Source organism: Fundulus heteroclitus, chromosome 3 (assembly GCF_011125445.2).
Source record: "Fundulus heteroclitus isolate FHET01 chromosome 3, MU-UCD_Fhet_4.1, whole genome shotgun sequence".
Lineage (NCBI taxonomy): Eukaryota > Metazoa > Chordata > Actinopteri > Cyprinodontiformes > Fundulidae > Fundulus > Fundulus heteroclitus.
In genome coordinates, this window is record NC_046363.1 from 29,540,146 (window position 1) to 29,564,267 (window position 24,122).

The 24,122-nt window shown below is 44.9% G+C and overlaps 2 protein-coding genes across 4 annotated transcripts; both read left to right on the forward strand.

Annotated features, from left to right (window-relative positions):
- The first annotated feature begins 1,723 nt into the window (after positions 1–1,723).
- tubb5 (tubulin, beta 5) lies at positions 1,724–6,470 on the forward strand. Of its 2 annotated transcripts, none has more exons than XM_012870285.3 (5): positions 1,724–1,889; positions 4,260–4,368; positions 4,922–5,032; positions 5,126–5,370; positions 5,483–6,470. In XM_012870285.3, the coding sequence occupies exons 1-5, from the start codon at positions 1,833–1,835 to the stop codon at positions 6,293–6,295; spliced, it is 1,335 nt and encodes a 444-aa protein (XP_012725739.1). In that variant the 5' UTR covers positions 1,724–1,832; the 3' UTR covers positions 6,296–6,470. The 2 variants fall into 2 exon arrangements, with proteins under 2 accessions (XP_012725739.1, XP_021176024.1); XM_021320349.2 differs by having other exon boundaries at positions 1,742–1,889; positions 4,925–5,032.
- A 1,374-nt stretch (positions 6,471–7,844) lies between these two features.
- mdc1 (mediator of DNA damage checkpoint 1) lies at positions 7,845–23,935 on the forward strand. 2 transcript variants are annotated; one of them, XM_036135164.1, is made up of 12 exons: positions 7,845–8,014; positions 8,491–8,628; positions 9,740–10,315; positions 10,396–10,474; positions 11,843–12,939; positions 13,224–13,280; positions 14,635–17,729; positions 18,771–18,902; positions 20,186–20,368; positions 20,447–20,572; positions 22,568–22,678; positions 22,773–23,935. In XM_036135164.1, exons 2-12 carry the CDS (start codon positions 8,493–8,495, stop codon positions 22,974–22,976), a joined length of 5,796 nt encoding a protein of 1,931 aa, XP_035991057.1. In that variant the 5' UTR covers positions 7,845–8,014; positions 8,491–8,492; the 3' UTR covers positions 22,977–23,935. The 2 variants fall into 2 exon arrangements, with proteins under 2 accessions (XP_035991057.1, XP_035991058.1); XM_036135165.1 differs by lacking the exon at positions 7,845–8,014 and having other exon boundaries at positions 8,238–8,628.
- Positions 23,936–24,122: the final 187 nt, after the last annotated feature.

Sequence of the window (24,122 nt, forward strand, 5' to 3'; positions counted from 1 at the left end):
TGTTAATCTCTATTTGAACTAACTCTTCTAAGTGGCCTAATTTTAGTTCTCTAAAGCTGTTTTATGTGGTAAGAAAAATATTGACTTTTACTGACTTTGCTCTTTGGTTATCCTGGGGCATCAGCTGACAGCTGACTGAGCACTCTACCACTTCCACAAAGCTAGACCCATTTCCTTATATAATGTTTTCCTCTTCAAAATTGAATGTAACTGTATTAGATTGTACAAAAAAAAAACAAAAAAAAAACAGAATTTTACATCTGGATAATGTTAATGTGAACATAAAAGGATCCTCCAACACACTAGTCAAAGGTTTACATGCGCACTCATCGGTATGATGATATTTATTTCCTCATATTTATTTTTTGGCTTTTGATGATGCACCTCACCTGTTTGTTTTTGACAAACAACTGCAATGAATTTTCAAAACAGTTATGTTTGACAAAATTTTTTGTTTACTGTGGATTTTTATGTCTCCACAACAGATCAAAGTTACACACTCACTGATATTTGAGTAAATGTCCCTTAACCAGTTAGGGACAGCTTTTAAATTTGCATGGGACAGGCTTTTAATGCATACTTCATACATTTTCAGTATGGGGTTGAGGTCAGGGCTGTTCCACAAGCTTGATCTCACTCTTCTTTGTCCATTTCAAAATAAAATTCTGATTTGTCTTGGATCACTGCCCTGTTGGAAAACACTATTGTTGCCAGGTTTCAGGCTTCTAGCTTTTGATTTAAACTGAAATTGAATGTGTTGAATTTTATAAACCATACCTTATTAAGATCTATGTAATTAAAGAATACACAACATACACACACACCCATCCTGATTTAATGTACATAATGAGTACTGTGCATAGACTTCCATTCATCTTCAAGCCTTTCTATGGACTAAACCTGACCCTAATCTAAACCTAATTGACACCTTAGTCCTAAACCTAAGCTCTAGCTCAGAAAAAATTAAGACCTTTTTTTTTTTGGTCCTCACTTTATTAGTAAAATGAGCAAATTATTTTCTCGCTCAGCTGCAAGTACAAGAACACACACACATATAGATAGATCTGCAAAGTTTCAAAGTTAATTTCTTAATGCCATGCCACATTTAGCTGAATTTTTCACAGTCCTGCAGCTGTGGTTTGGTTTCTTATCAAAACTGACCTCATGCATTTACTCCCAGGCATTTAAAGGGCTGATAGGTTTCTGGCTTTCTCACCGGCATTCAGAACAGAAACAACTGGCAATCGGACATGGCAAGAAACTGGACAAACTGCGTCCCCCATCTGGAGATAATGAGGCCATTAAATCTGTCTTTCTAAAACAGTGTAATTCATTTGGTAGCGAGACTTGTTTCCCGAACAAATAAAGGGTGACTGAAAAGAGCTTGATCTGATTGTCCCTATTTCCCCCCAGCTGGACACAGAAATGTCTACCATCTGTTTCCTGTAAAGACGGAGATCCAGAGATGATTTGTCATAGCTGACCCAGAAAACAGCTGTAAAGCATATTTCTGGACACCAGCTGGTAAAATTCTGGTCAATCTCTTTTTCTCATTTCCACTCCCTGATCTGCAGAGAAGTCGCTCCTCCCTGCCTGGTGGGCCTCCCTCTCCTCCCCCTCCAGTCTCTTCACCCGTCCAGCCAATCAGCGGCGTGGAGCGGCTGCGCGTGGGCGTGTCCGCGCGCCCGGCAGCGCCCCCTCTCCGCCTGGAAACGCTCCAGCCTTATAAATCCATTGTCCGGCGCGAGCTCATAAGGGACCAGTCGGCTCCTCGTGCTCTCATCGCAGCCTCTCTTCGCTCTCATATCAGAAAAAAAACTCTCGCTTCCATAATGAGGGAAATTGTGCACATCCAGGCCGGCCAGTGCGGCAACCAGATCGGTGCCAAGGTAGGAGCGTTTATTTCAACAAAAAGAACAAAAAAAAAAAACCCTCTTATTATTAGTCTCTTTCTATTCAAGTTTGGCTCGTACAAAGACCCTTTATGTGAATTGTGAATAGAACATTTCATTTTATAATGCATACATGATACATTTATTCTCTTTAAATAATAGTAACAGCTCTTTCTTTGTGCTTTCCCCTTAAAAAAATTAATCCTGTGCACTGCGTTAACCGGTGGGAGGGTGTGTGCCTTCATATAACGGTGCAGCAGCGGGGGTCTTGATGTCTCGACGGGTGTTTTTTTTACCCCCCTACACCGGGCGTGTCCGCTTCTCCAACGCTTTCTATTCAGTTTTTCCTAAGACACTGTCTAAGAGGAGTAAAATGACAGAAAGAAAAAGACTGCAAACTAATTATTGTTCTTTACTTGCATGCCAGAGCCCCCCCACTCAGCCAGAGCAGTCTGCTTCCCTTTGTCTCCCACGGGCAGATATGACCGGCATTTCAGACAATGAGTGGCAGTCTGGTGAAGCGGCCTACTTCTTCTCCTCTTCTTCCCCCGGAGGATCAATAGCTCTTATTGATTAGATTTCATTAGTTCCTCGGGCTGTAGAGCCAGACTGCAGTCCAAGCTGTTCAGAATGGGATCTTGTGGGAAGGGTGTGGCATGAATAATTGGTTCAGGAAAAAGAGATTTCTTAATGTTGCCGGTTATTTTTTAAGGGTTTTAACTATCTCGGTGAACTCATGCAGCCCTTATTAATGATTTATTGAGACATTTTGATATATTTGACCTAATTTTCTATCCACAAGTGGTGGGGTAGTCAGCACAGCGTGAATGGGGGTCGATAAATCAGTTCATCGTCCGTCCAGTCCTTCACTAACAATTGCAGTGAAAAGATCTTCCTGACCTGTTATTCTCTCTTTTTTTACATGCCAATTGATCCTCTGACACCACGGCATATGTTTAAGTAGGACTCCCACTGGTGTTTAAAGATGCCTTCAAGATCGCGCTACAACAATAGCCCAGATTTCAGACGATACATCATTATAGTCATGGTGCAGTTACTGGCAGAGGCGCTGGTGTCCTAGAAAGCCAGGCCCTTCTTTGTAATCGATGTCTTCCCCTCTATAACCAAATTAAGAATAGGGTGGGGGAGGAATGGAGGAAACAGCTGATGCTCAGTGGATGCAGGAGGCAGTTGCTTTAATATGCCTTTGCTCGCCTTTTGTATGTAGAATAGTTATGGTTAATGCACGCAGCTTTAGGTCGGAATATCTATTTTTTTCTCTATACCTGTTGCTATAAATATGCTTGGACAGGCAATCTACGAAATGTTTATTCACTTGATTTCACAATTCCCACTTTATGTTTGACTAAACTGATACAGCTACTGCTGGTGCCCTTTGAGAGAGGACTCCCATTTGTTTCCACTCCCTCGGGACCCATTTGACTCAGATGTCCAGCATACATGATTGACATAGATGCTGAATGCATACATTGCAGGGATCTGGGTCAGGGTGTGGCCTTGCTTTTCCTCCTTATTGTCCTCATTCTTTCGCTGTGATGTTTTTTTTTATCTGTCACCATCAGCCTTACGTTCATTTTCCCATCTCTATTTCTCTTTCTTTGTGTCTGGACCTTTTGTTCTTCAAGACCTTATTGGACCCCGTTGTGCTCCTTGATTGATTTTCTTTTCCTTTTTTTATTTTTTTTATTTGCCATGCGTGGGTTTAAATGACCTGATTTGGATTTGACGGCTGACTCCTAATGTCTTAAATAAGTACTTGTCTGCAATATGGCTCCCCCTGATAAAGTATAACTTCATGTTGATTAATACATAAGTAAATGAATTAAAATCATGATTAAGTAAAAGTCAAAAATAGTTTGAAAATGTGCACAATGCAAACGATCGTCTGCATAATCACGCTGGGTTTAATAGGGGCTTGTTTTCAAAGGCTTTGAAAGCGGCCTTTTCTTTTCTTTAAAAGGCAAATAAGACTTGAATCGGTCCCTGTCCTCCTATGTTGTCTGACTGCCTGCAAATTAAGTTTATTTGCAGCACGACGTGCAGAGTGATCTGTAGCTCCTTTGTGCTCCCCCTCCATCATATTTTACATGTGAAAGAGGCTGCGTTCTGCAGCGTCATCAGTTGGCGGCTGTGGAAATATTAACAGCTGCATTGCAGGAAATGCTTTTGATATGACATCCTTTAAATGGGAGGAAAAATTTCCATCGGTCTGCACAAAATGCAATCCCACTGCTGTTGCACCGATTTAAATCCCCCACTTTCATAAACCACATGGATATAAAAGCATTTTTTTTTTCCCCTGTTGAAAGTAACTGCCATGTGATGACTTCCATTTTGTGTCTGCAGTTCTGGGAAGTGATCAGTGATGAGCACGGCATTGATCCCACAGGCACTTACCACGGAGACAGCGACCTGCAGCTGGACAGGATCAGCGTCTACTACAATGAGGCTTCAGGTTAGCCTTCATCTTAAAAACTGTTCCATTATATATTTCATGATAGGGCTGGACGATATAGAATGAAAGCATATCGATAAAATAGAAATCATATTGATCGATATTCGATAATTATTAAAACAATTCAAAATATACATTTTAAGGGCAGCCCTGGCCATTTTATGCTGTTGCTTAACTACCTATTTTTAAATAAATGGATTCAGACACAACCCTTTATTCAACCAACTTTTTACAAAAACTGTAAGTGTTGAAAAAGAAAAAAAAAGAGCACGTGCTCTCTGAAGGCTGATGGAGCTTTCCTGGCTTTGTGATTGGTTGGGAGGATGTAATGACTATAGTATTAAACAGTAGTAGTAGTAGTAGTATTGAATCATAGGTCTATCGATCGATATATATCGTTGTTGAATTATTGTCCAGCCCTATTTCATGATGCATTTTCTCTGGGTTCTTATAGTTTTCATCCAGTGGTTTGTGAATACAATATTGAGCTGGTTTGTTTCTTTTCCTCTTCTTCCTCTTTCTCTTTCACTCTCTTCTTCTCTTTCTTGTGGAGGAGGTAAATATGTGCCGAGAGCCATTCTCGTGGATCTGGAGCCTGGGACTATGGACTCTGTGAGGTCTGGACCCTTTGGACAGATCTTCAGACCTGACAATTTTGTGTTTGGTGAGTTAATAGGCAACAAATCCAGCTATTTTATGAATACATTCTTAAGCATCAAGAAAGAAAACCCTCAACTCTGTCTTATCTTCTCCGTAGGTCAAAGCGGTGCTGGAAACAACTGGGCCAAAGGTCACTACACAGAAGGAGCTGAGTTGGTGGACTCGGTTCTAGATGTGGTCCGCAAAGAGTCCGAGAGCTGCGACTGCCTGCAGGGCTTCCAGCTCACCCACTCTCTAGGTGGGGGAACGGGATCTGGGATGGGAACCCTGCTTATCAGCAAGATCCGTGAGGAATACCCCGATCGGATCATGAACACCTTCAGCGTGGTGCCTTCCCCCAAGGTAACTGATCTTTATAAATGCACATGATCTGTTTGGGATTTAATTTTAGTTTCTTTAGCTGTAGGCAACTCTTCTGAGATCATGAGACAGACTAAAAGTTGTGTGTCTGCAGGTGTCAGACACAGTGGTTGAGCCGTACAACGCTACCCTATCGGTCCACCAGCTGGTAGAGAACACAGATGAGACCTACTGCATTGACAACGAGGCCCTGTACGACATCTGCTTCCGCACCCTGAAGCTGACCACACCCACCTACGGTGACCTTAACCATCTGGTGTCCGCCACCATGAGCGGCGTCACCACCTGCCTGCGATTCCCTGGCCAGCTCAACGCCGATCTCCGCAAACTGGCTGTCAACATGGTGCCTTTCCCCCGCCTGCACTTCTTCATGCCCGGTTTCGCGCCCCTCACCAGCCGGGGCAGCCAGCAGTACCGCGCCCTGACGGTGCCAGAGCTCACCCAGCAGGTGTTCGACGCCAAGAACATGATGGCCGCGTGCGACCCGCGCCACGGACGCTACCTGACGGTGGCCGCCGTCTTCCGCGGGCGCATGTCCATGAAGGAGGTGGACGAGCAGATGCTGAACGTGCAGAACAAGAACAGCAGTTACTTTGTCGAGTGGATCCCCAACAACGTGAAGACCGCCGTCTGTGACATCCCACCCCGTGGCCTCAAGATGGCCGTCACCTTTATCGGCAACAGCACGGCCATCCAGGAATTATTCAAGCGCATCTCCGAGCAGTTTACTGCCATGTTCCGGCGCAAGGCCTTCTTGCACTGGTACACGGGCGAGGGTATGGATGAGATGGAGTTCACCGAGGCGGAGAGCAACATGAACGACCTGGTGTCCGAGTACCAGCAGTACCAGGACGCCACTGCTGAGGAGGAGGGTGAGTTTGAGGAGGAGGCCGAAGAGGACGCTTGAAGATGCGAAGTCAAGAAGTCCTTACCAAAATGAAACTATCGAAGGAGCAAACCACAAGTTATCAACACCCTCACTTAGACTCAATAGCATTACTAGGAAAACCTAACCGTCTTCATACTTTAGGTTGCAGTAGAAATTCCCTGTCATTCAGTACCAATAAAGTTCTCAAACTAAGCTTTGTGGTTCTTGTCTGATTCTTGTGGTTGTGTTTTAATGTCTGCGGGTATTAGCTGATGTAATAATTAAGTGAATGACATGAATACCCAGAGCCATAATGTAAAGACTTGTTTAAAGATGGTATTATTTCTATTAGTTGTTATTGGTGTTTAAACAGTTGCTATTGTAAATTGTGAAGGGATGATCTTAAAGCAGCACATTTGTTAGCTGAGCGGAAATGCTGCACCCCGTTTAAGGATGTGAACCATTGGTTTTTGGCTTCATTTCATTCATTTATTCTATGTTAGGGAAATAAGCGAGTTGAAAATATCTAGACAAAAATGTGCATACTCTGATAGTTATACATGAATATGGCCCATAATATAAGCAAAAGTAATCTCATTATAATGCATATTTTCATTGTTACATGGAGGCAAAACCAATTAAACTTGGACCTTCAGCCTGACCCTTAGCATAACTTTTCACTGTCAGAGGTTAGGGGTGGGTGATGGGCGACAGCAGAAAGTGAGTGACATACAGACAAACTGACCTGAAGTCTGCTTCTAAAGCAAACTGGGGCTCCTTCAACACATTAGCAGTGCCACATGCTGATTGCCTCCGCGTAACACTGCATCGATGGAGGACTTTGTTCATAGGGCTGCACAATTTAATCAAAAACATGCAATTTGTCATCGTATTGGTGAAAGTGATGAAAAGAAAATGACTTGTGATGAATAAACAATTAGGTGTTAATCACAAACAGATCCCTGGTAAAAGGTAGTCTGACCAGCGATAGAAGAAAGAAAAAAAAAAAACAAATTACCGTCTAAAATCGTCTATGCTGTATTATACATGAACTGGCAGTGGCGCCACTATTAAAGGCACACCGAACCTGAAAGCATGGTACTTCGAATTGGCCTACATTTATTCCAGGACAGGCATTTAGTTGGGAAATATATTTTGTGTCCAGTAATATAGCTATATAATATAACTATAAATCTGTATTCTATTGTCCAGCCCTAAGAAGTAAAAAAAAAAAATATTCAAACTCTTTAAAAAGCTGAATGGTGAATTAATTTTAGTAACCACAATCATCAGCACTAACAGGAACAAATAGATGAAATTATCATTCTGTGTGTGATAAATCAATATAATGAATTCTAAAAAATGAAATAGCTTTATGACGATGTACGTCTGCTTCGAGCATTTTATTTTTTCTGGCGCGAAAATAAATGCACGAATAAATGCATCCGGGAACTGTTGATCCAATCAGAAACGTTTCCAGAAAAAACTAGCCAATGAAAATGAGAGCATGGCCGAGGGACACTTCTATTGGCCAATAGCTCGGAGCTCCGGTTGGGTCAGTGTTTACATTTTGTTTGTTGTCCCCAGACCAAAGCTAGGCTCGCATTAGAAGCTTCTGCTCTAGGATGATCCTGTCATTGAAAACTGATCTCAAGGATTAATGGACTATCAAAGCGCAACGTGTCCTTTTTATGGATGATCCCATCTGAGCTGTAAAGCCACCCGTTAACAGGCGAAAACTTCCTTCTTAATTTCAAGGTAACGGCCATGTGGTTTCAAAACTGGAGTATTTTCATATAAAAAATGGTAAATAATGTTGGAGAAGAATAACGATCTTCACTGTAATATTCGGCAAGATTTTGGTTGTGCTAACTGGGATATTGTCATTTGAATGAACTAACGGCTAACAGTTTTGCCGTTGACCGGAAGTGTAATTGCTGTGATTTTGACACTGAAAAAAAACCCCAAACGATTATACACGTTTTATAAAAGTACATCCAGTGTTATTTTGGGTCGTCTAGATCAGTCTTGTAAACGTAATTTGAGTAAGAATACACTCAAGAGCGAGATGCATGCTTAGCTGCAGATAAAGCGTTAGCCACCAATGCTAACGTTAGCTGCATGCAGGAGCCCTGCAGAAGTCAAGCATGTTGTCAAGCTAACTTTGGTTGCTGCGGGCAGGGAAATTATCTTCGTTTAGAGTTTTATTCTCACCCTGTTTTGCCCTTTCATAGCAATGGAAGCCACGCAGGCGATCAGTGACTCGATCTTAGAGTCAGAGGAGGAGGAAAATGAAGAGGAAAACCAAAACGAAAGGCAGAAGCCGTTGGCCAAACTGTGCATCTTAAGTAATCCACACATCCCCGAAATGGGTGAGCGCCGTACTCTGGTGTTTTTACGTTTAATTAATATTTTCCTTGGAGAAAATATGTGTAGAAAGCCCTGAATTACCTTCATATGTTATTATAGCGGCTGAAACGTGGCGAGTACATCTATCTATCTATCTATCTATCTATCTATCTATCTATCTATCTATCTATCTATCTATCTATCTATCTATCTATCTATCTATCTATCTATCTATATATCAAATAAGGCAGATCATGATGCCGCATAACTTCTAAGTAGTAATCCATGATTTTCTGTTTTTTTGGAGAGTAAATATGACATGACAGAGAAGGAAATTTCTTCAATCCACTTTTCAATCCACAATTTGAAATGGTAAAACGAGGAGACATGCTATTAAAGTTAGGCAGATGTGTGTTGAACATTAAGTTCAACACCATCTGATGTGGGATTTATAATAAGAAAAAAAATAGGTCACTTGTACTTGTCATGTCTGCAGTCAGACCAATGATAAACAGCTTAAAACATTTAGAATTATTACAAACAAAGCAGGATAGCAGCTCCGTATCTATCTGCCACACCACACAATGAGTAAGATGGTAAAGGAGGTGAAGAACACTGAGAAAAGTGGTATTGTGAACTGACAAAGTCTCCATACCAGCAATTAAACTCTACATACATGACAACCGGTTCAGCTGGGACTTTAACCAGGATCATATCATTTGTTCAGCTTTGTAGAAACAAAAATTCCAGGTGATTTTTAGAGGGAAATCTGGGAAAAGTGGGTAGGAAAGCACCTCATCCTAATGAGGATCTGTGACGCTTTGTGCCTTTTTCTGTTCCAAAGGCCTTGTTAACCTGAGGCCATGTCGCCATCACCTGTTTGAAAGACCATCTTTATATTAAACTTTGTATCAAAAATATGGTGCCGTCTGTCACGTTAAGCTTAAAAAAGGAGGAAAAGAAATCCTGTCTAATTAAAGGAGCTATAATTCAGTCAGTGTGGGATTATGCTGCTGCAATTAAGTTTTTTTTATTCACGTCGTTACTAGAGGCACAAATATCTCTGTATGCATAGTCCGTCATACCTACCTACCATAAATCTTTCCACCAACGTATTTTCTCTCTGTCCCTTAGAGTTGCCCCTCTTCCTGGGAGATAATGTCCTGGGCCGTGACCCCAACATCTGCACACTACAGTTGCTGGCGCCGTCCGTGTCCAAGCAGCACGCTACCATCAGCATCTCTGTTTACCAGAGAAGAGGCCGTAACAGTGACGTGAACATGGAGGCCCTGGTTTGGGACGCAGGGAGCATGAATGGGACCCGTAAGGGACGCCTAAAGCTGACCCCTAATGTACGTTATGCCCTCAGTGAGGGCGATACCTTGGTTTTGGGGAACATCCCATGTCGGTATGTAAGCTCAAGGGGGGATTCGGCTCCTGCCCTGGGTGACATGGGGACAACCCCGTGGAGACATTCGGAAGCAAACGCCAGATTGTCAGATTTCTCCGGCCGTAAATGGGATGACGTTGACGCAGGAAGCAAGAAATGTGTCAATATGGGTGCAAAGGCGGAGAGGATCCCTGTCACAGGCGGCTGCCTCTCTTTTGAGCAAACGCCGATCCAACCGAAGGGCACCTTGGTGCCCGAATCTGATTCAGACTCAGAGGGTGAAGGAGGGAGGCGAGGAGACAGAAGGCAGAAAACCATTGGTACGTTGAATTTATGTGAATTTAGAAACACAGCCGTTGTTTTTGTTCTGTTTTTATTAACACGTTGGCTTTGATTTCAGTGTCTGAGTCCGACTCCCACAAATCCAGTCCCAACTCTTCTGCGTTCTTAAGTCCCAAAAACCTAACTATACCCGAAAGGTATGTTTTTTTATCTTTATTTTTACATAGCAAACTAAACGTATGCATATCATATTGAACCTTTTCTCATCTTATCACATTACAACCACAGATTGTAGAATTTTATGTGATTGACCAACACAAGGAAAGGATACATGGTGTTCAAACAGTTTTTACAAAAACAAAACCTTGAAGTGGTGAAGTCTTTTGGGGATGTGTTTCTATCCACTTTGTACGTTTAGAGAATTACATTTGTGACACCGATTCTCAATTGGATCTGGTGTGGACTTTGACTAGGCCATTTTAATAAATACATCGATCTGAACCAGTGGTGTCTAAACCTTTTGCCACGTGGGCCAATATTGTCATGTAGAAAGTGCTCAAAGGCCACAACAATATGTTTTTTCTTCTTCTTGAAAACCCCCCAAATATGAGAATTTTACCTGCTTAACAATCAACTACCCATGCATTATTTTATTGAAACAAATAAAGTAGTCACTTTACGGGAAAGGGATCTGTAAATCACTGTAGATCCGAAGAATGAGGAATTTTGTAGCTCTGTCTCATCAATAGACGTAGTTTCCTCATATTTTTGAGGGATCAACTTTATCTTCTTAAGTTCAGCACCGACGTTTCTTAAAAAATGTGCGCTATATTTAGCACACTTTTAGCGAATGCCGATTTAGGAGCACACAGGTCTTTGTTTTGGGTAAAAATGACCGGATATTGCTAAATTAGGAATACCTGCACTGCAAAAACAGAACTAAAAATAAGTAAATTTTTCTTGAAATAAGTGTTTTTATACTTTATTTGAGCAGGTAAATAAAATAATCTGCCAATGGAATAAGATTTTTGCACTTAAAATAGGAAGAACTCATCTCCATCACCTTATTTCAAGTGCAGTATATCTAATTATCTTATTTTAGGGGTCAAAATACTCATTCCATTGGCAGATAATCTTATTTGCCTGCTCAAATCAAGGACAAATACACTAATTTCGAGAAAATATTACTTAGTTTTAGTTCTGTTTTTGCAGTGTGGTGGTATTCCAAATATTTTCCAATGTAGGAAGATTTCAATTTGTCAGTAAAGATGAGCTCCAGTTTTAAAATAAAAGTCTCCATCAGCATTAACCGCCTGTGTTGGCAGCACCGCTGATCTGAACCACTCCATTGTAGCGCCTGCTGTGTGTTTTTGCGTCGTTGTCCTGCTGGACGGTGGCCGTCCACCCCAGTTTTACGTCTGTTGTAGCCTGTAACACATGCTGTAGGATTTAATACTATTTCAAAGGATTCCTCGCACATAGAGAAAAGCTCTTTGTCAGCCACTGGCATCTTTCTGATCTTAAATGCCATTTTGTTTTGTGCTTTTTTAATTTTTTATTTTCAGTGAAGACGAAAGCCCCATCACGCCGTCCTCCTCCAGCAGAAATGGGTCAAACAGACGCGTCAGTTTCAGCTTGGAGACGACGAATGTCGACCTAGCAGGACGGCGCCAGGAGAGAATCGAGTCGCCCGTGTTCGTGGGAAACGGTGAGCAGGAAGCAGAAGAAGGAGCAGCGAAGGGAGGGACGCATTCAGGAGAAAGCGGAACAAACGTGAAACTGGAAATCAACGAGAGTCTGACGGGAGACGGTGGGTCGACGTCCGTCTCCCGAGACAACGTCTCTGAATTTCACCTGGACAGCGACACCGATGTGGAGGACGGAGAGGAAGAGGCGACACCTGCTGGGCAACCCCCAAACACAGCCTTGTCCCACAGGGACGGCGACACTGGTGTCAGTGGAGAGGTCCCGGATAAAGCTCTGAAAGCTTTGCCTTCTACCGATGGAAGAACAGAACCTTCTCAGGTTGCTGGTTTTCAACTTGAGGGCATCACAATAGACAGTGACACAGACGCAGATGATGATGATGATGATGATGATGTCTGCCTCCTATCCAAAGCCACGTCATGTCAGCGTGTGCATTCTGCTGAGCCAGCCCCCTCGCCACGGTCTCAAGATTTCCACTTGGACAGCGACACGGATGTGGATGAGGAAGAAGAACGGGGAAGTCCCGAAACATTCGGTAACAAATCCGATAAACCTCCAACTAGATCTGCGCCTCAAAATCTGCACCCAGGGGATACCTGTGACGAAGCGGAGGATGACCCGTCCGCAGCCGGTGCACCCGCGGCCGATCTGGATATATTGTCCGACAGTGACACGGACGTGGACGAAGAGCAGCCGGTGCTTTCCGCCGCAGCACCGGCAGCCCGCCAGCCCGATCCCAGCGCAGACAAAGATGTTTATGAGCCTCTGGTTTCCCAAGCTGGAGACGAGGGCGGTCCAGCTGACCTCGGAATGGAAAGTGATACGGACGTGGAGGACGAGGAGGTGAACCTTGTGAAGGCAGGGGAGGGCTGGATGCCCCACCTGCCGGCAGGAAACTCTCCAGGGTCTCTGGTTCCACTTCTGCAGAACTGTTCCACTCCTGTCCAGCTTTCAGGTAATCTCTCATAAATAAACGCAGTAGAAACACAATTATAGCCATGCAATAAGAATAGTTCTTATATCCTATAGAATAATGTTGCAATCAGACATGCTGGAGGAAATTAGTTTCTTTCTTCTAAGCCAAATATAGTGGTTTTAAGTCTTCTACTGAGAGAATGTTTCCAAAGGTTCATGATCCACGTTATAAAAACCTTTGAGGATGAAGCGAAAGACTCTTCAAACTGTCTTTATTTTTTTTTATTTTTTTTATTGAATTAAATTTATTTATTTTTTTTGCAGAAGGAGAGGTTGCACAAATGGAAACTCAGGCCTTCACAAGCCCTACGTCAGGTAGATGTGGGTTTAATACATTTATTTCTAATACCATGTTTTAGCAATAGTAGGACAATCTAAAAATAAAAGTGAAAATTTGAAGAAGAAATAAAATGTGGTGCCTGAACCATGTCATGTTACTTTAACCGGTTTGATCGTCTGGACGCCCGTGCGTCTTTGCAAAACAGCTCAAGCTGACTCAAAGTTTCTGAAAATCAGTTTTAAAGTCTCGCCACAGATTCACTATCGAGTTTAGGTCTGGACTTGTGCCGGGATGCTCCACATGAATGTCAGACTGTCCCTCCTTCCAGCTGGGACTGTCTGACAGAAGCTCGACTGCAGCTCTGCCTGCATGTTTGCAGCGTCTTGGTTTTCTTCCTCGATTACTCCGTATTTAGCTCGATTCATCCCTAACCCCTGACCCCTGACCCGGGTCCCTATCTGTGCCAAAGAAAAGTGTCCCCACGGCACGATGCTGCCACCGCCGTCATGTCTCACTGTGGGGATGTGCACGTTCCATCAGATATAGCATTTTGTATTATGCAGGTTAGAAAGTTTAGTTTAGAATAAAACTAATTAGGACTTTCTGTCAGCAATCAATGCCTTTTTTTTCTTGCCTGTTTTTCACGAATGACTAATGTTTTTTGGGATGCATAACCTGTAGTTCAGTTCTCTCACCTGAGCTGCGGCTCTCTGCAGCTCCCGCAGAGCTACCACGGGCCTCTTATAGCTGCTTCTAGCATTAATTATCTCCTTATCGGTGCTGTCAGTTTAGATGAAAGGCAGTGTCTTGGGTCGCTTTGCAGTTGTGCCTTACTCTTTGTTTTATATAGATGGGTTGAACAGAGGTCTTCGTGATATTCAAAGCTCGTGGCATTGTTTTATAACCTAACCTTGCTTTGACCTTCACCACAACCTTCTCCACGGCCTGTCTGCTGTGCTCCTCGGTCTCCACGATGCTGTTTGTTTTCTAATATTCTCTAAGAAACCCTCTGAGGCCAGAAACAACAGCTGGGTTTTATACTGAGATTAAATCACGCACAAGTTGACTCTGAAGGTAAACGGCACTGGATTAAAGGTATTATGTATTATTCCTGCATTATTTTCATTTCACTGTACACTTTGTGCTTCACTCCGGAGATCACATGAAATCTCAATCAAATAGGTTTACTGTTGCGATGAGATGAAATGAGAGTGAAAGTCAAAAGAGTGTGAATACTTTGGCAAGTCTCAGACATCTGGCTTCTTTATGAAACAAGAATAGATTTTTTTTTTTCACTTTAAATCTGCCGTTGGTCTCCTACGTGCTAAATGAATTTAAACAGGATTTAAGTATTGAAGCTGATTATTTATTTTTCTGTCTTCTTTGCTCCTCCAGATGCTGTACGAACGTCTTTAAGAGCAGCGGTAATGTCCTCCTGCTCCGACAGCCAGGAGGATGAAGACTTTGCTGTGGCTGAGACCCAGTCCTTCATCCTTCAGACCAGAAGTTGCCCCGACGGCTTCAGAGCGAACCTGGCGTCTGTCCTCGACTCCTCTGCTGCCAAACCCGAGGACCGGTCTCCCCGGGGAGACTCCTTCCAGCTGGGACTGTCTGACAGCAGCCACCTGCAGGGTGAGGTCAGGGCTCTGGCCATGGAGAACACCCAAGCTTACGTCTCTGCAGAGGATGAAGTTAACCTGGAGGAGACCCAGGCCTATGAGGCAGGAACGGCTGCGGAGAGTGACCCGAGCCTGGAGGCCACGCAGCCCTACGGCGAGGACGAGGAGCCCGCCGCATGTTCAGAGACGACGAAAAAAGGAGGCTGTGCTGATCTGGCGTTTGAAGCAACTCAGGCGTATAGCTCAGAGGCTCACGGTGATGGTTCAGATGATAAGGGACAAAGTCCTGCCGGGACTGAGAGCGTGTCTCCAGCGCGTTCGTCTACGCTGGCCATGGCTGAAACCCAGCCAGCGTTGTCGCCTGTAAAGGTTAACGATCCGGTCTGTTCTGTCGGAGTCGTAAAAACCGGAGCGAGGAACGAAACGGCGGAGCATCAAGGAAGGCACGTCGCCGGAGCTCCGTCAGTGGCCGAAACACAACCCATGTGTGCAAGTGACGGCGAGGAGAGCGAGTTCCTGAAACCTGCCGGGGAGCAGAACCCCCAGAGAACGCCTTCGGCCTCGTTTCTCCCCCAAACCCAACCCATGAGCGACAGCGAGGACGACGACGACGGGCGGCCAGCACTGTCCCTGCAGCCAGACGCCTCCTCGGCCTCGTCGCTGGCTGAAACCCAGCCCCTGCATGTCAGCGCTGACGAAACTCAGCCGATGGATGTATGCGACGGCGACGCAGGGAACGAGGACGATGAGACGCTGCGTCCACGAAAAAGAAAAGCAAAGCAGCTTTATGTTGGCGACAAAGAGTCGCAGCAGAACACAGACTCTGTGTCCCAGACCTCTGAAACCCAGCCTGTGGATCCCAGTGAGGATGAGGACGACGATGATGATGAAGACTCCATGCCACGCCTACGGAAAAGGAAAGCGAGGCCCCTTCAGCTGGAGGACGAGACGCAGACCCTCGTTGGCTCCCAAGTCTCTGCTGCTGCATCCCAGCCTTCAGCTGCACTCGAGGAAGAGCAAAGCAGCCAAGACTTTACGGCCGCCCGGAGAAGGAAAGCGAAGCCGCTGCTCATCGAAGACGAGCAGACTCAGCCTCTGGTCGGCTCCGAAGCTGCCGCCGTTGGGACGAGTGAGGACGAGGAGACCCGACTGGCGGCTGCCTGCGACGATGGAGAAGGTCGGCCTGAAAGGGAAGCAAAGGCTTCGCCCTCTGCCGCTGCTGCCGTTGAAGTTCAAACGGAAGCGAGAGATGGAAAAAGTGATGACGATAAGTCTGTGACACGTCCACGAAAAAGCAAAGCGAAGCAGCTTCATCTCCAAGAAGAGGAGGAGACTCAGCCGATAGCAGCTTCGGAAGACTCTTCAGCTGAATGTCAGCGTAAAAGTGACCAGGAAGAGGTGAAGGCGGCGCATCGACGGACCAGAGGGAGAGGAAACGCAAGGAAACAGGAAGACGGCGATGAGGAGGATGAAAACGCTAAAAAAGAAAGGCCGACAGAGGAGCGAGGAGGCGGGAAAGTCAGAGGAGAACACGGAGAAAAAGAAGATGTCGAGCCAGAAAGACGCACCGAGAGGAAAGAGATGATAAACGCAACGCCAGCAAAAAGACAACAAAGAAAAAAGAACAAATCAGGAAGCGAGAAAGAAGATCAGAAGGAAAAAAGTTTGGGAACAACAAAGATTGACCCAGACGAGAAACCCGAGAGGACGGAGGAGGAACAGGAACGCCGAGCAGGACTGGAGGAAGCATCAGAATCTAAAGAAAACCAACTCAGAGGATCACAGGAGAACGGGGAGGAAGCGGAGAACCCAAAAGGTTCTGTAAGAGCGCGCAGGGCGGCACGGAGAACAGCTGCTGCCCCGTGTGAAGCCGGGCCTCAGCAGAACCCGGCCTCAGCGGCCAGCGAGGATTTCCCTGCGAGGAGAACCCGATCCCGTTCCAGCTCCTCCAACTCGGTCAGCTCGGAGAGATCGGCCTCCGCCGCCAACGCCCAGGAGAGCAGAGGCCGAGGAAGAGGAGCGAGGAGGAGGAGCAGCAGCGATGCCCCGCAGGCGGCTGCTGTGAGGAGCAGCCGCCGACGGACGACGGCGGCCGCAGCACAGCTGGACAGGGAAGCTCAGGTGCTCAGCGCCTCCCCCAGCTCCCAGAACAGAGGAAGAGGAGGAGGAGGAGGAGGAAGAGGGAGGAAAACATTTTCGCACCCTGTTGTTGTTAGAGAATGTGAACAGAATCCAACGGTGAGGAGCAGAAAGCCAGCAGGGTCGTCCACTGAGGTTCTGCAGCACGGTAATAAAAGAAAAGCAGATTCTCAGCTCACCAGTACCAGTAGGGGGCAGCAGCGAGCCAGTGCCCATGCATCTGAAGCTTTGGTATTAAATAATGAGGGGCTTGAGTCAAATCAGGAGAAGATATCTGCAGATCTAAAATCCCCTGTGACTATGAGGGGCAGGACTGTGAGGGGCCGAGGCTCCAAAGCCATAAAAACCGAACCGCCAGAGGAGGCTGAAGCTCCTCCAGGAGGCGAGGCCAGGAACAGGAGAACGACCAGAACCAGTCAGGCACAAACTGAAGTGGACAGAGGACAAAAACCAACCGAGGCAGGAAGGAAAGAGGAGCAGAAGGAAGAGATTCCTGCTGGTCTCCAGAGGAGGAGAACAAGTCGAGCTTCTAGCACTCAGGTGAAGGATGAAGAGTCTCTCCCTGAAATGGAGGAAGGTGATGGGAAGACGGTGGTGGTGGCGGTGGGGGCTGCTGAGAAGAGAGCCAGGGGTCGAACAGCCGTGGTCCGGAAAAATAAAAACCAGGCGCTGCAGGAAACTCAGACATCAGGTTCTTCCTTGGATCAGGATGGAAACGAGGAAACGTCACAGGTGATTTCATTATTTCACTGTAAAAAGATCTGGGATTTGTGGCCTGGGGATTGTTGCTTCAATCAAAACCCAAAGAAATGGTACTCCATGCATCCATCCATACAGACATCCCTTCATCCATACATCCATCCATCCCTACATACATCCATCCATCCATACATCCATAGATACATAGATCCATACATCCATACATCTATACATCCATCCATCCATACATCCATACATACATAGATCCATACATCCATACATCTATACATCCATCCCTAAATCCATCCATATATCCATCCATCCATACATACATAGATCCATACATACATCTATACATCCATCCCCACATGCATACATACATACATACATACATGCATACATGCATGCATGCATGCATACATCCATCCCTACATATATCCATCCCTACATCCATCCCCACATACATACATTTCCTCCATCCATCCCTACATACATACATACATAACACACGCTAAGCCCTGTGAAACTCTGAATGCTGTGGTGCGTAAACATGTGTGTTATTGTTTACGTATCAAAATGCTTTTACTGTTACTCAAAGCTGCAGTTTAGCAGTGAGTCAGCCTTTCCCACCATCGTAATGCACTTCCACCGAAATCGCGGCACATCCTCTCCCTCCGATCAACTTTGTAACGGATCTGATGGACTCGGTGGTTAGCGGTCACCCACGCTCTTTCTCTTCACATCTCATCACCGTTGCGCTGAACCCGACTGATGTTGCGCAACACATCAGAAGGCGAGATTAGCAATTCATGACTTGCAGTCAAGTATGATCACTGAGGGGGAGAAAGACGAGAAGAAAAAAAAGCCAGAGGCCTCATTTCCGTTGTACAACAGAAGGCCAGTAACAACACAGTAGGCAGAAAGACAGCAAAAATGAGAAAATAAGAACAATATTACCTAATTATTCATATGAGATTCATACAACTTGTTCTAATTTAGATTTACTTTTTATATTCATCTTATATCATCATTTTCCGTACTGTGCTCAGCTCCTGGCTTGCTTTCTCTCCTCAGATCCCGGCCATGACTCCTTCCCGGAAGCGACGGGTGTCCTCAAACTCCTCCCCTGTGGCAAAGACTCCCCGCTCCTCCTCTGCGTCTCCGGCTACGATTAGCCGACTGCGAGCTGGGAGCCAAGCCTACAAGGTCTGTGTGTCGGCCTTTTGCCCAGCCTATGTGACAGTCAGGATGTTAGAGCTACCTGTCAATCCATGAGCCCTAAAATTAAAGATTTAGAGTATTCTATGTTATTGCAACAATAAGCACTGGACGACAAGTATGCTAATGGCGTAGGGGGAGGCGGACGGCACTAAATTGTAGGACTGGGCCCATCAGAACCGCCTGTGGGTCGTCCTCGGCTGCAGTTGTGGAGGATACAGCAGTTCTCTATGTTTCTAGGTGCTTTGTTGGGAATTTAATATTTTTATCATAAAACAGCTTGGTTTAAAGTGTTCTAGTCTTTTATCCAGTTATATTTGTCTCCAAATGATCCGGAGATCCGCACAGCTCCAATGTTTTGCTGCACCTGTACAAAATACAAGTAAACACCTTTTTAAAGGATGCATAGTTAAAAAAAAATAAATAAATAGACCAAAAGAGAAGAATTAATTTGGACGTCTTTGATCTATCATCCTCTGCCTTATATTAGCTCAATAAAGGCGTTCACACGTCGAGACGAGGAGATTTTGACTTTTTTGTTTACAACAAAGCCTGGACCGTCACTCTAAGGTCGTTTCCCTGTTAGCGATAACCTCTTTATGTAATATTTGGATGTTGCATAAACTCCAGGTAATGAACATTCACTCATATAGATGCTTTAAAGATGAGAACAGTTCTCAGTGAGCTTCATAGAGGCTAACAAAGCGTTTAGGGTTTGTTTGTTTTTACTCTAGAAGTAGTAGTAGGACTACATGGGAAAAATAAAACACCACTCATTTAAAAGAATCAAGCATTTTCTGCTGTTTTGATAACATTTACTGGAGTTTATTTGAACCCTTTTTCTACGTTATTTTCCTCAACATTTTTTCCCTTCTCTTTTAATACCTTCTCCTCTATTTTGCCTCTTTTTGTATTGTGTTTTGTAATCAAAGAGAAATAAACTCTTATCCTTTTTATCTTAATCTTGGAAATAATCTTATGTCATTACGTCTGGATCCATATTTAGAAGTTAGAGCGTTCAAATCAAAGGTTGCAGCGCAGCACTTGTCTTTGGTTTGTTAAACGCTTCCCATTTCTCACCAGCGTCCATCAACAAATGCACAAAGCATGCCAACGTCAGACCGCATAAGCTGCGCTAACGACCAAAAGTAAAGCACTTTTGTTTCGTCGTCTCCGCAGTCGGCTCCCAGGATGGATGTATAATCCCCCAGAAATCCGTCTAGGTCGCCTGTCATGAGTAAAAAGTGAAGGCGCGCTGTTGTTTTTCCCAGGTTCTCTTCACCGGGGTGGTGGATGAATCTGGAGAGCGGGTGCTGAACCGGCTGGGGGGCGCCATGGCCAAAGGTGTCTCCGACATGAACTGCCTTGTGACCGATAAAGTGCGAAGGACCGTCAAGTTCCTGTGTGCCGTGGCTAAAGGCGTCCCGGTCGTCACCACGCAGTGGCTGGAAAAGGTTTTTAGCCGCAGCCGGAGGATGTAATACCGACCGGTTCTCTCAGGTCATCTCTCACCGCAGCTCTCTGCGTTCCAGAGCGGTAAAGCCGGGAGCTTCCTCTCTCCGTGCGGTTTTGTTGTGAAAGATCCGGAGCAGGAGAAGAAGTTCGGCTTCTCCCTGCAGGAGTCTCTGAGGACTGCAAGTGGCCAGCCTCTCCTGCAGGTATTCCTTCATCTTCTTTGTTTCTTCTCTTTATTATTCTCTCAGCAGCTGATGGAGAGTCGGCGTTATGCAGCGTGGTGTTTCCTCAAGCTGAAGGCTTAAGGAGTCATTGTGGGCATGTAGGACCATTCCTGGTCCTCCTTCAGCTTTAATACATCTGCTGCCCTGCTAAGTGTCTACGGTGGAGTGAATAAGTATTCACACCCCTTTAACTTTCCCACCCTACGTCAACTCACAAACACAAACGTCAAGGTATTTTAGGGGGATTTCTTTTGTGTCCGTCCAACGCAAGGGAGAAAAACAAGGCATGCATTTGGCAGCCCCCCCTTATTACTCTTGTACCCCTAAATAAAATCTGCTGCAACCAGTTGCTTTCTAACCTGACAACAGCCAGCTGTATGTATCGCTCCGCCTAGCTCCACTCACATACGTCTGTATGTGAGTGGAGCTAGGCGGAGCGATACATACAGCTGGCTGTTGTCAGGTTAGTTGCTTTCAGGAGTCGCTGGATTAATAAACAGGGTTCCGTTCTGTTTTTATGTTTTTATTTAGTCTTTATTTCACCAGGAAAGCCTCATTGAGATTGAAATCTCTTTTCCAAGAGTGCTCTGGCCAAGATGGCAGCAAAGCTATCAAGTTTCAAACAACCAAACACATTCAGACAAAGCTACATTTTAAGCAAGTTTAAAACCATACGTTTAAAATAAGATAAAAAATACAATGCGTATATAAAATCCCAAAAGCTAGCCAAACATTTAACAGACGGACGGACATGAAGGACAGAAGGACATGATTGACCCTGAGCGTCGTCTTAACGAGACTCTGCGTCTTCAGTCAGAGGCTTCTTGTGATCCACTGTAATACAGACCGCTGCAGCAGATCCTTGTTCCCAGTCCTCACTATCTAGAACAGAGCAGAAATATCCTTTATTGTCTGTTCTTGGGAAAATTCTGCTGTATCAGCAGCAGAGTGACAGAAGTGAAAGCATCCAGATTCACACAAAGGTAAAGATATGATAAAAAAACTAAAAAAAATAAGAGCCTGTACAGGAGGGGCAAATTTAAAAGATAAGAAAAAACACTGAATACTTATTATTAAAACTTATTATTAAAAAGAATTACTTATTAATAAAAGTAGCACCCTCGAGTTCTAAGAAATGCACAACTGAGTAGAATAATTTCAGAAATGCGCACACTGTGCCTGTAAATGTTTGCGTGACACAAATAGAAATTGATTTGTGTTTAGTGAAGTATTTCAACATTAAATTGAATTAGTGAACAAACTATCACAAAGATCTAGGAAGACAGGTCTGGGTGAAGCTGGGGAGACGTTTAAAGCAGGTTTAGGTTTTAGATCAACACCCCAACCAGAAGTCATGCACTTCACCAGTCTGACATTTATCTGAGAGCGGCAAAACCCAAAGGCCCTATTCAAAGAAGCAGCATTCACAGTCTGTCACAAGTCACACAGGGAATACAGCAAACGTGGAAGAAGGTGCTCTGATACCTCTGACTGCAAATGCACGTAACATTTTTCTGAATTTTATTTAGAAAAACACTTAGAAACCAAATCTCTATTTTCCCTTCCTCTTTACATTTACGCTCCTTTATTTGGTGGGCTGATGTGTCACATGACATCCTGGGCTTTTGATTGTAATGTGTGGAAAATGGGGAAAGGTTTGGGCGTCAAGGATGCCTGGCTTCCAGGAGGCACGTTGCTTGTTTTGTCGTCACACTGCGGGGATTAATTTAACATTTACTGTTTGTGTTCTCGTGATGTTTTCCGATGCTGTACAGTTTCATCACAGCGGTAAGACGATACCTGGATACAACGAAGAACGCTGATGCCCGGCTAAAATTAGGGCGGTGCACCTCACCGAACTCCGCGGCCTAGTGCTTTTTCATCGATTTTCTGCTTCTCGGTTACAGGCCTTCTACATTCGCTTACGAGGATGTGCAAAACGTATCGCTTTGCTTCTGTCTTTTTTTTTTTCAGGGATACGAGATCCACGTCACGAAGTCGGTAAAGCCGGAGCCGGTCCACATGAAAGACATCATCACCTGCAGCGGCGCCACGTTCCTGCCAAAGATGCCCACGGTTCACAAGGTGAGCCGGCCGAGCCCAGAGCTGCGGTCGTTGACTCGTGTTCCCCAACTCACCTCCTCCTCTCCTCTTTCCCCCCCGACTCTCCGTCTCTCAGCCTCGGACCGTAGTGATTTCCTGCGAGGAGGACCTGCGACTGTGCGGCCCCGCCGCTTCTGCGTCGCTTCCCGTCGTCACGGCCGAGTTCATCCTCACAGGGATCCTGCAGCAGAAAGTCGATTTTGAGGCTCATGCACTTTCTGCCCCGGCAGCCGACCCGCCGCCTGCTGAGGGCCGGGGAAGAGGCCGAAAGAAGCCTTAGCAACAAATACTAAAAACACATTTGGGGTTGTAGGTCTCTATTAAGATTAAGGTTCCAGACCTTTTTGTCTGTGTGAAGGACTTCTGAATGTATTTACCGTCAAGTGCGAATGCAAGCAAAGTTTCTAACTACAGTTTTGTTGCTTTTAGGCATTTGTCATTCTTCCCGTTAGCTGACGAGTTTTAAAATTCACTCCCGGAGGCCGAAACGCGCCTGTGAAACGGATTATGGAGAGAGGATGGGGGGGATGAAAATGTCGCCCCTGCTTCGGAAGTCTAGTTTCATTTTTAGCTCCTCATCCTTTTGTAGGTTTTAGCAGCGACAAGCGCGGCTGCCGCCTCAGAGGCAGCGAGTTTTCAGGCAGTTTTTTTTTGTCAGGTATCAACCATGAAGTTGGAGATGTTTGAATCATGTTCCTGCGTTAGAGCGGTTGTGCTCGAAGGCTCTTTATTGAAATCTATCCGCTCCCGACGTCCGTAGATGCAACAAGCTTGTTTCCCTCGCTGATAAAGAAGTACTCAGTGCCTTTTATACCTCGGATGACCAACACACCAGTGTGTCTGTGGCTCCTTTCTCCATTAAGCAGCTCCACTCCATTAAGGCGTCATTCAATCCGATCGCCTGGAGGGAGGGATGCACACCGTGTTGTCTTCCTGCTGCTCATCCTGCTTCTGCAGCAACATTTCATCCTGTTTGTTCATCACACACCGTCACTGCTTGTGAAGGTCCGCCGGTGTACGGAGGTCTGGCCGGGTCTTTGATCTGACCTGCTGTGGATGGGCTTTCAAAGACGGAATCAAAACCATGTTTCTGTGGAGCTGTTTCCTTTATCTGTGACTCGACAACGATTGTATTGAATAATGAAAACCTTAATTATTTTGTATGTATTGGAGTCGTCTGCATTCGCTCTCCTTTCTGTATGTTGTTGTCATAAATATCTCACTTGTGTCTCATCTCAAGTTTGCAGTTCATTTCACCTACATCTCTGTCTTGTTAGTTTGTTTGGAAGATTTCAAAAGAGAGTAAAATATGAGGACCATCAAGTTGTTCCACACTGGCCCTGAAGCTGAAAGTTAGGGCTGGGCTCATTTTCACAAAAATAAAAAATAAAATTAAAGAAATTATTTTAAAAACTTTTTTTATTTC

What these genes read in the sequence shown, in the direction of transcription:
- mdc1 (XM_036135164.1), top strand. Translation starts at nt 8,493, where the DNA reads ATGGAAGCCACGCAGGCGATCAGTGACTCGATCTTAGAGTCAGAGGAG. An exon ending in CACTCCTGTCCAGCTTTCAG is followed by an intron (nt 12,940 to 13,223) that starts GTAATCTCTCAT and finishes TTTTTTTTGCAG; the next exon opens with AAGGAGAGGTTGCACAAATG. An exon ending in GTGGCCAGCCTCTCCTGCAG is followed by an intron (nt 20,573 to 22,567) that starts GTATTCCTTCAT and finishes TTTTTTTTTCAG; the next exon opens with GGATACGAGATCCACGTCAC.
- tubb5 (XM_012870285.3), top strand. Translation starts at nt 1,833, where the DNA reads ATGAGGGAAATTGTGCACATCCAGGCCGGCCAGTGCGGCAACCAGATC. An exon ending in GCAACCAGATCGGTGCCAAG is followed by an intron (nt 1,890 to 4,259) that starts GTAGGAGCGTTT and finishes TTGTGTCTGCAG; the next exon opens with TTCTGGGAAGTGATCAGTGA. An exon ending in GCGTGGTGCCTTCCCCCAAG is followed by an intron (nt 5,371 to 5,482) that starts GTAACTGATCTT and finishes GTGTGTCTGCAG; the next exon opens with GTGTCAGACACAGTGGTTGA.